The 11,272-nt window shown below is 41.6% G+C and overlaps 1 protein-coding gene across 1 annotated transcript; it reads left to right on the top strand.

The window, feature by feature from the left end:
- Nucleotides 1–10,461: 10,461 nt before the first annotated feature.
- LOC122655339 (cysteine-rich receptor-like protein kinase 25) lies at nucleotides 10,462–11,013 on the top strand. Its single transcript, XM_043849543.1, has one exon. It carries the CDS (start codon nucleotides 10,462–10,464, stop codon nucleotides 11,011–11,013), a length of 552 nt encoding a protein of 183 aa, XP_043705478.1.
- Nucleotides 11,014–11,272: the final 259 nt, after the last annotated feature.

The following is an 11,272-nucleotide window of genomic DNA, read 5'->3' as shown; positions in this document are numbered from 1 at the left end:
AGGATCATATACATACAACTTGTAAACTCTTGGGGCATAGGAATACTCAAGACATGGAATTCCAAGAATCTTAAGACGTATTACTCATAATAAAAGTGTATTTTTTCTCATATCTACTCTATTCAATTTATTTTTTTTGCAAAATCTAGACTTTCAGAAAGGGTAAGGTTTATGTTATCTTCAAGGCCTCAGTTAGTGGTTACGAGATACCTTTGTGTGGGAGGTCTTATGAGATGCCTCCGCATGAGAGGGCTTACAAGATGCCTCTGGTTGGAAGGTCTTTTGAGGTGCCTCCACGTGAGAGGGCTTACGAGATGCCTCTGCTTGAAAGGTCTTATGATTTTACTATTCTTTACTGAAGAAATCTACAACTTTATTAGTTCTTGAAAAAACATGACAAGCAAAAGCTTCTACAAACTAGAAAAAAAAAATAGAAGAGTCATGATAACATGAAAAATTTAAAGATAAATAAACCAATTGTTCATGGTGAGATCTAAACTGAAGTAAGGCAACCTAATCACTGATAGAATTTTTGTAGGTTCTCCTAGTTTCAAGCTCTGTTGATACTCTTCGTCCCTCCCCCCAAAGCTTCCATGTGGTATGTCCTAGGGAAATCTTCCCTAGTTACTCTATAAGGTCCTTCCCAATTGGGAGCAAGCTTTCTTAAGTTAGTGGGGTCTGAGACTTCTAACCTTCTTAACATGAGGTCCTTAGGTCAGAATCTTTTCTCTCTTACCTACGAGTTGTAATACCTAGTAGTCCTTTGTTGGTAGGCTGTCATTTTGAGTTGTGTCTGATCCCGTTAGGTCCAAGTTTACCCTTAATGCATCCTATTTAGCATGCTCGTCGAAGTGCTAGACCCTGTAAGTCTTCGCCCTGATCTCCATAAGAACTATTGCTTCTAAACTGTAGGCCATCATAAAGGGGGTTTCTCCTAGTGTGGACTGGCTTAACGTCATGTATGCCCATAGAATGCTCTGAAACTCAGAGCATCTAAAGTCCTTTAGCATCGTCTAACCTCTTCTTGAGGCATTGAGGACAAATAGCCATGGCGGGGGATTGCCACGGGTCCTCCACCTCATCCTCTCCTTGAGGAGAGAAGAGAGAGGTGAATTGAATGTTTAAGACTCGCCACCTAGAGGAGGGTCGAGGATCCAAAAATTGTATTGTAATGACTCAAAAAAAATGCCCTTTTGGGGACAAATGATCTGTTGGTCTGGGTATGGGTCAAGTTATGGTTCGGGAAAGGTATTAGGTACCCCAGTTCGCCTGGACTTGCCTATCTTTCTATTGCTAGGCAAGGTAAGGTCATAACATGCTTTTTGGAAAGAATATAAAGATGTGAAAAATTGTAAGAAAGTAAAGTGCAAGGATAGAGGAAAAGAAACACATACCTGGAGGTTCGGCTGTAAGGTAAGGGTTAGTATACGAAAAAGTAAAATAAAGGATTCAAACTCTAGATGACCTAAGCATGATTAACACTAATCTAAACATGGTAGCATGATAGGTGCAAAAACAAAGACGATAATTAAATGCATATGCATGGAGAAACATGACAATCGAAGGTAAAACACGAAAATGTGTGCATGGCATGTAAATAGGTCAACATAAATATTTGCATGAGGGAGTCTTAGACAACAAGGGATGAGGATCATGGAGATATGCATACAAGGAGTCTTCAACATTAAAAAAAAAAAGAAAAAAGAAAAAAAAGAAATAAAGAGAGAAGGAGAGAAAGAAGAGGTGTGATCACCATCTAGAGAGATGGGATCACATTCCTTAGGAGATGCAAAACGAATTAAATCAGTAAAATAATGTAAAATAACCAAAAGGTGAGAAGAAATAGTCACCTACCTAGTTAGAAAAAGATCAAAACAGGGATGTTGAGGCTTCCCTTTTGTGACTCAGGGGGGTTCGTACGTTGAGCAAGTATCGCCACTTATAATGACTCTCTTGTCTCCTTATAAACGAATACTTCGTTGTCTAGGTGCCGAGATCACCGGATTGATGTCTCCAAGCCTGGATCTTGAAGCTTCTAGTTGGATTGTAATACTCAAGAAGTGGGAGATTGGGGGCCAAAGACCAAAGACTCAAAGCACTTGAATGGAGGAGCTAAACTTAGAGCATGCAAGCACTAAACTAACATAGAAAAATTCACTACCTGTCTAACCTTCCACGACATGAGGGGGGTGTATTTATAGATATGAAGGGATGTGTGCACTCCCAAATTCGTGTAGGGATCCTTGGGTTGATCCGGATCGTCGAAAAGGACTGTCTATGCATCGACGGTGGGTGTAAAGTCAAGGTAAGATCCAATGGAGGTGGGCATGTGTTTTATTGCCTTAGGAGGTGTTTCTTGATGCCTAAGAAGCCAAAATATGAATCCAAGGTGCCAAAAATAGGCTTGATCGCGAAAGTAATTAAAATTGGAGTCAAACATGGTAAGTTTTGGCTTCTCGGATTTACATAGATTTGACAGTGAAGTTGCCCAAGTCAACATCGAAGATGGGTAAGACCGACATCAAGTGATTGTCGATGAAAAGCATTCGACATCGAGGAGATGTGCTCGGCTATCGATGGTTATTTTCTAAATGTCAAGGTAGGATAGACAATAGGAAGGCTATGCCCGACGGTCAAAGGGCATGGCTCGATGTCGATGGAAGGTAGGGTCAATGTCGACTAGAGGCCTTTGAGTGTCAACCTGGGTTTCGGTGTCGACAGGGATAAACAGGACTATTTGGGCCAGGTTCTATGCTAGGCCAGGCTTGTTCCAAGGGGTTTGGGTCAGGGCTAGCATTTTCAGGGGTTCTTGGAGGGCTTGGAGGCTCTGGTTTGGGCTTCGACAAGGGGATCGACGATCGATAAATGGATTCGGGCAGTGTAAACTGACGCTACATCCACAGATACAGCGACTCTAGGCCTTGGAGGTACTCATCATCATCACGGGAAACCTCTTGGGGGAATGACAAAATGATGTGTCTACAGAGGCCTTGGAGGAGTGTTCAATTTATGACCTCGCTTTGCCCATTCTTTGAGGAGTACCCTACTGAAGTCGTCTTGTGGTCTATCGCCAGCTCATCACAGAAAGCCCTGAACTGTGGGTTAGCAAACTACTTTCCATTATCTGTGACTAATATTAGAGGTACACCAAACCAAAAGATGTAATCTATGCATTTTGGTGCATTTTTTGCCAGCAATAGCCCTGCCTGAGTATCTTGTGAGTTAATGCTCTACCCTCGAGGTGTTGACCACAAACTCCATGAACTTCTTGGAGTCATACTGGGATTTTGATGGCTTTAGACACTTGAGATAGGGCAATGTGTATGACCTCCTATACAACTCGTCATTTATGATGAGGAACTTGGCTGCCCTCAATTTACTTTCATTGCTTCAGATGTTTGTTCTAGCAGAATACCTTCTCTAAGATAATGCAGTATGGGTCCATCCAGGTGAGTTCAAAATCAACCTGTTGCACTTTCATTTCCTTCTTGACATTGGGCTTCTATAGAACCTCGATATAGACATTATGGCCTAAATTTGGGAAATCCGAGGTGGCTAGTCGAGATAGTACATCGGTAGATGTATTCTCTGCCTCAGGAACCAGTCGCATCTAAAAATCTTTAAACTTATGGACCGCTTCATACCTTCTACAGGTATTCCATCATCCTTTTCTCCTTTGCCATGTATTCTTCCATCACTTGCCTGACAATGAGTTGAGAGTCATTGTGCACTATTAGCCATGCTACCATTAGGGCTTTTTCCAGATTCAGTCCTACATGCAGTGCCTCGTACTCTACCTCATTGTTGGAGACCTAGAATCCAAACCTTAGGGTGTATTGTACCATGAATCCTTCCGAGCTTGTGAGTATCAAGCCAGCACCTCCCCATCCTAATCTTGAGGAGCTATCAACATATAGGGTCCACTGATTCAAAGTGTCCTGCTCTTGTTCTTCGCCAGCTGTCTCATTAGAAAGTGTGGATTCTACCACAAAGTCCACCAGGACTTGGGCCTTGATCGTAGTTCGTGGATATTGGCGGAGGTCGAACTCTCTTAGCTCCATTGACCAGTTTGGCAAATGACCTAAAGTAAATGGTCTCTGTAGCATCTTCTGTGGTGGTTGATTGGTAAGGACTTGTATGGTATAAGCTTAGAAATATGGCTTGAGCTTTTGAGCTATTGTCATCAAATCATATAAAAAAATTCTATTATTTTGTACCTCGTCTCTGCATCCAATAGTACCTTGCTGACGTAGTAGATTGGTCAATGGGTCTTTCCTTATTCTCGGACTATGACTACACTGACAACCATTGGTGTCACTGCTAGATATAATTGCAGTTCAACTCTGACCTCCAACTTTGTAAGTAGAGGTGGGGAGGCTAGGTCATCTCAAATGATTTCTATCTCTCGTTGGTCCACTCAAACTTCTTTACACCATTCAACACTTTAAAGAATGGGAGACACTTGTCTCTTGGCTTGGAAATAAAGCATCCCAATGCCGCTATTCATCTGGTGGGCTCTTGTACTTGCTTTATGGTTCTCGGAGGTGCCATGTCAAAGATGGCTTTGATCTTCAATGGGTTGGCTACTATACCTCTATTGGAGACTATAAATCAGAGTAACTTTCCCATGGAGATGCCAAAGGCACATTTGGCTGAGTTCAGCTTTATCTAGTAGCTTCTGAGGACTTGAAAGGCTTCTCGTAAGTCTAAAATATGATTTTTGTCTTGCATGGTTTTGATGAGCATGTCATCAATGTATACCTCGATATTTCTTCCAATCTGCTCTGTGAAGATTTTATTGATGAGTCTCTAGTAGCTAGCTCCTAAATTCTTCAACCCGAATGGAATGACCTTGTAGCAGTACTGATTGTCACTAGTAAGGAAAGCTATTTTTAGGACATTGGGCGTGTACATCTTGATCTGATTGTAACCCGAATAGGAATCTATGAAGCTCAACACATTATGATCTATAGTCGCATCAATCATTTGGTCGATCCGAGGTAGGGGATATGTGTCCTTTAGGCAAGCCTTATTGAGGTCGGTGAAAGCAATGCAAATTCTTCCCTTTTAATTCTCCTTTAGAACCTTGACCACGTTCTCCAGCCATTTTGGGTATCTAATTTCTTGAATAAACCCTGCCTTGAGTAGTTTATCATATTCCTCTTTGATGATTCTCTTGTCTTTTAAGACCAAAATTCCTTCAATTCTGCTAGACGGGTTTCCTTGTAAGGTCAACACTTAGCTTGTGCTCTATTTCATCCTGAGCGATCCCCGACATGTCCGAGGCTGACCAGGCAAAAACATCAAAATTCTCTTCCAAGAATTAGATCAGTGCTTCTCATTCTCTTCCCTCTAGTCGTGTGCCAATCTACATAGCTTTGCTAAGGTCTCCGTTCAACCTAACAATAGTGAGATCTTCTGTTGGCTCTACTCTTCGCGGGTCAAACTCATTGCGAAGGCCTTCTATCTAGATAGGAAGGGCTTCTCGCCTGAGTTTCGGATAACTCGGGTTAAGGTAGTATAACACTCCCAAGCTTCCTTTTGGTCTCCTCTGCATTCGCCAACTCTGTTCAACATAGGGAACTTCATTTTTCAGATGTGGTGTAGACATCAATACCTTCAACGCATTAAGTCTCGTTCTGTCGAGTATGGCATTTTATGCATTGGCAACCTTGACGACAATGAGCATGGTCATCATCGTGGAATGGTTGGGCTTCGTATCCAGGGTGATTGGTAGGCTAATGAAGCCTTCGATGTGAACTGGAGCGCTATAGAAACCATAGAGAGGTCAGATAATTGGTTTTAGTCTCTCTAGTATGATATTCATCTTCTCAAACGTGTGATAGAACAATATATCGGCTGAGCTACCGTTATCCACTAGGACCCTTTGGTCCTCGAAGTTGGTAATAATCATCTTTATCACCATTAAGTCATTGTGAGGAGTTTTTATCCTTTCGAGGCCATCTTTTGAGAAATAGATGACCTGGCCAGTCTTCAGCTTTTTGTATAAAGATGATTTCTGGCTTAGGCATTGGCCTATCTATTAGATGAGATTTTTGATGTGACAAGTCTACCGATCGTTGCGATTACTCCAGCTAGGGCATCTTGAGCAGGTCATTCTAGTCGCTAACCTCGGTTAGTTGGGGACAAGTCTCTTTCTCTTCTTAGATCCTCTCCTCTTTGGTCATCCGAACGATCATTACAGCTTCTATTGTCGTAGCGGTCATCTCTTCCTCTAATTTCCTCTCGTTCTTCTTGTCTCCAAGATTCTGTTGGGGTCTTTTCTTCTCTTCACACGTATTGGCCGAGATGGCCTTGTTGGATCAGGCTCTTTATCTTCCTCTTAAGGTGCCTGCACTTGGTCAGTTTCGTGGCTATGCTTTAAATGAAATCTACAATACTTACTTGGGTCTCAATTTTTTGGATTAGACCTTCTTTTTTTAGGCCATGTCAAGATGTCACGATCTCTGATCTGGTATTGGATCTTTGACCTCCTATGAGTAAGAGGTGTATAAGTCATGTCAGGGCTCTTGGGACGATCTGAATGCTGCTCGTATCTTTGTCTTTTACCTCGGTCGGTATGAGCTATATTGTCATCTTGATACATCCTCTTCTTATTAGTCTTCTTGCTGTCATTCTCTTTTTGAGCCGCCAAGACCTCAAGCATATTACCATAGTTCTCGTACCTTGCCAGGAGCTTGGCGATACTTTCTAATGCTCTCTTTGCTAATGACCTCAGCAACTCTCAGTCTATTACACCGTTATGGAGTGTGGCGAAGGCTATGGCATAGTCCAAGTCCTCAACCTCCATGAACTCTTGGTTGAAGCATCTGACATAATCTTTGAGGAACTCACCAGGTTGCTGCTTCATCGACATGAGCGTCGCCGAGTTCTTCTTACTCTAGCGGCTATTCTGCAAGTTGGTAAGGAATTTCTGGCTAAGCTTAGTGAAATCCTTAATTAACTTCGACACGAGTTGTGAAAACCATGTTCTCGTAGGTTCCTTGAAAGTAGCGGGGAACACTCTGTAGATGATAGCATCTTGTGCTCCAGTTAGGATCTTAGTTGAATTGAAGTAATTCAGATGGTCGATTGGATCTGTCTTCCCACTATGCAGCTCAAATGTTGGGGGCTTTAATCCTGCTGGAAGTGGGGCTTTCATGATCTCTTCGGAAAGCGCACTGTCATTGGAGAACTTAAGGTCTTCAGTGCCTAGTTTCCTCTTCAATACCTTCTACATCTGTTCATTGAGGTCACAGAGTTGTTTTTTCAAACCTTCCTCTATCTCTTGAGGTCATTCTTTCTCGGGCCTTCTAGTGGGCGCAGCTCGACAAGGGCTGTGACAATGTCTTCGCTTAGATCTACCCAAGGATGATCTTCTAGGTCATCTTTGACCTGCCGAGGGATTGACTTGTTGGGACTGTCTGGCAAGTTGATCATTGCAGTTAGGAAATCTTCCCTTGGGACTACTTGAGCTTGACTTACTGAAGTTATACCCAACATCACGAGGGACACGCCTTGGGTGGACAGATGGCTTAGGAGCTTGAGTGACCTGCCTGACAGCGTTATGCAAGAGGTTCTCCATGTTCAGGATCTATAGCTACAGGGCATCAAGTCTAGCATCTATTGCCGAGACTTGGGGATTAGGAGGATCGATAGTTGGGAGATCCTAAAATCTAGGAGGCTAATGTTCTGGAGGCTTGACTTTGTACCTCGTCTCCATTGGGGTTTGCAGTCACACCGTCAGAGGCTGCAGAGAGACGTGGGGCCAACCAGCCCTAGAGGACTAGCCTTGTTAGTTGCAGTCTCTTGTGCAGCTTGATGAGGTAGTTGCGACTCAGGTTTGCACCATGTTGATTGTTAAGAAGGCTGTTGGATTGCTTTGTGATCGTTTCCCACAAAAGCGCCAAATTGTTGCAACAAAAAATTGTCTGTACGCCTTCCCAACCTGTGGACAGCGGCAGATCTGCAAGATAAGGGGAAGAACACCAGAGATGGCTACAGTGGACTCAGGGGGGGGGGGGGAGAGCTCTAAGATCTTAAGTTAGTTCTCTAGTAATAGTTAAGAATTGCAGAGCAAAATCACACAGCTAAAGCTTGATCCATACCTGTTCGATTGTAGCCTTATTTATTTCTGTTCCCAAGAGGTGTGAAGCGGTGATAGGAGTCCTTGTTTGGTACATTGTCTTCGCTAAGTCAGTAGTTTCCTTGTGGGAGATGGGATATATATGGAGTCCTGACATTTGAGGTTTCTATACTTGGCGGTCTCTGGGCGATCCTCTTGCCTTATGACGATTTCAGCCCCTGTAAAATAGGCTCCTTAGGTCGTTAGGATTTGGTGGAGTTAGTTTCCTATTAGGGGTAGGACATAGATGGCAGGCGCCAGATTTCGAGTAGGTCTCTACATGGGAAGTTGTGATATTGCACGGCAGCGCAAACCATCATTCTTCGTTGAGATTTTGCTGGCCATGTGTTGCGTTCTCAATGGCTAGCCCAATTTACCTGTATCTGGCCCAGACAAGACAAGTGGAAGATTAAGGCCTAAATAGAGTACATTAGACAATAGAGTAGCACAGGTAGAAGTCCTCTAGCATATCTACTGAGCCACTTAAAGCCTGTTTCTAGCAAATTAGGCTTAGCTGTTTGGGATTATGCAAGGTATCTTAATTTTCATATATATATATATATATTGGTAAGAATATATTTATTCAGATCAATAGATATGATGAGTGGCTATCAACCTCACTATTGACAAAATAAAATTAAAGATAAAAGTGTTTCACATTGAGTGTATCTTGGATCACATAAGACCTATGTATTTGTGGGTCTCTTGTCGATATATGATTATTACAATCATATAATATAGATTATCTAATTCAAATTTGTTGTAATGACATCTTATGTAATTATTTTAAATAATTTTACCATGTAAAATAAATGGTAAACAAACATTAAAAAATTTGTCAACATATAAAATTTTTCAATGTACAATTTTCACATGTAAGCCAAAACAAAGGGAGCCTAAATAAAAAAAAAATGTGATAAAAAAAACACTATTGTACTTAACAATTGTCCGGAGGGATGTCTCTTTCCGATATGAACTACAAAAGATCCTAGCAATTTCTTGGTGTACCGAGTTTGAATATGATCACATTTTTATTTTTTTGATAGAATACAATCGAAATTCAACTCTACTATGTCAAAATAAAAGTAAACAAATTAAATTAGTGAAAACACATAAAATTCAAGCAAATCTAGATTATAAACGTACAAGCAAATATTTGCAATACAAAGCATATAATATACTTGAATTAGGTCTTTAATTTGACATCCTAAATTATAGGTCCTTTTTCTAGGACCTTTATCCGCTACTGTACAGAAGCCGTTGCTATACGCATCGTGCGGCGCAACAGCGGCCATGTCTGCACAGTGGGGCCTGTTGTGCACACATGGCTGCTGTTGCGCCACACGATGCACATAGCAGCACTGCCTGTACAACAGCAGATAAAAATTCCCTTTTCCTATCCAATTCTCCTATGCCATGGAATCAAGATTTTTGACTTTTTTATACCTATATTGTAAGGAGGAGGATTTCCCAATGAGGCAGTGTAAGAAGGAATTTGTCTGTTAAACCAATGAAAAATCTAAAGAATGAACCCCACTTGCGCAGCCGCGTATGCTTCCTTTTTCCTTATGCTTCGGTGCATGCTACATCCTACATTGGACTTGCTTTTAGTCATCCCTCGGTTTACCGAATGACCGAAAGACCAATTGTGCTTTCTAGGTGGTTTCTTGGGACAATTATCGTCTACGGTTCCTGACTGGTGCAGTTCCCTAGTTCCTCTCACAAAAGGGGGGTGGACCCCACCTGGGCAGACTATTCGGTTAGGTGCCCCGGGTGGGTCCCACCCCCCCTCTTGTGAGAAACTAGGGAACCTCACCGGTCAAGGAACTGTACACGAAAAAAATTCGGTTTCTAGGGTGGAAAAACCTGCTTTGGCGTGTTAGAATTCAAAGTCTTCCCCTCGTAATGAATATTCAATTCATATGGTGACATTAATAATTCATTTCCTTGTGCTTTGCAACCTATCTCAAAACACTCTGCAACCAAACATAAATGTTACAACTATACAAATCAGAGTGAAATTCCAGCAGCGACAGCCATAAGCGATGATGCAGTGCTCTGGATTGCTCTTTCTTCTTTCTTCTAGTCTCCTCTGGTTGTTGAGCCAAAGCACTCTGCAACCAAATTTTGCAGCCAATTCCTGCTCAGGAACTAATTACACTGCTAACAGCAAATCCCAAACCAATCTCAACCATCTTCTATCTTCTATATCCTCTAATGCTATCAATAGTACTGGATTTTACAACACAACAATTACCCAGAATTCCAACACAGTCTACGGTCTCTTTCTGTGCAGAGGCGATATTACTTCCCAAGAATGTCAAAATTGTGTTAACATGGCAAGCAAAGATATCACACAACTTTGTCCCAATCAAACAGGTGCAATAGTATGGTATGATTTATGCATGTTAAGGTACTCAGATCAGTTCATCTTCTCAACTATTCAAGAAAATCCAACTTGGTATTTGTGGAATGTCAATTATGTGTCAAACCCAGTTCAATTTAATCAGACTTTGGCAGATTTAATGAATAACCTTGTGAACCAAGCTATCTTTGGTTCTTCCACTCGAATGTTTGCAGCTGGGTCTGTAAATTATACAAGCACCTTTGAGAAGATTTATGGGTTAGTTCAGTGTACTCCTGATATATCTCAGAATGATTGCAATAAATGCTTAGTTGAAGCTGTTGGTGATATCCCAAATTGTTGCAATGCAAAGCAAGGTGGGAGAGTTCTCATGCCCAGCTGTAATTTGAGGTTTGAGCTCAATGATCCTTTCTATGAATCAATTGCTGCTCCACCACCTCCATCACCTCCTTCAACTCCTCCTCCTCTTTCCTTGCCTCCACCGGCAAACAGTACAGTAACACAGGGTATGTTATGCTTTTAGGAGCTCTAGTTAATACTGATTGATGTTTCATTTTATTTTTTACTTCTAATTTTTTTCTATTAGAAGCAAGATTGACCCCCCTCCCCTTAAACACACACCTTTTAACTTCAAGACTGTCTATTTTTTATGTGTATTCATGCATCATTTGCTATTTCTACCAAAAAAAAAAATGCATCATTTGCTATAAATCCTTTTAAATCAATCAATTGGATCACACATGAAAAGAAAGATTTTGGTTTTTGCAGGGAAAGGAAACAAT

This window comes from Telopea speciosissima, chromosome 3 (assembly GCF_018873765.1).
Source record: "Telopea speciosissima isolate NSW1024214 ecotype Mountain lineage chromosome 3, Tspe_v1, whole genome shotgun sequence".
Lineage (NCBI taxonomy): Eukaryota > Viridiplantae > Streptophyta > Magnoliopsida > Proteales > Proteaceae > Telopea > Telopea speciosissima.
The sequence above is the reverse complement of the archived record's forward strand: the minus strand, read 5'-3'. Positions and strand labels throughout refer to the sequence as shown.

What these genes read in the sequence shown, in the direction of transcription:
- LOC122655339 (XM_043849543.1), top strand. Translation starts at nt 10,462, where the DNA reads ATGGCAAGCAAAGATATCACACAACTTTGTCCCAATCAAACAGGTGCA.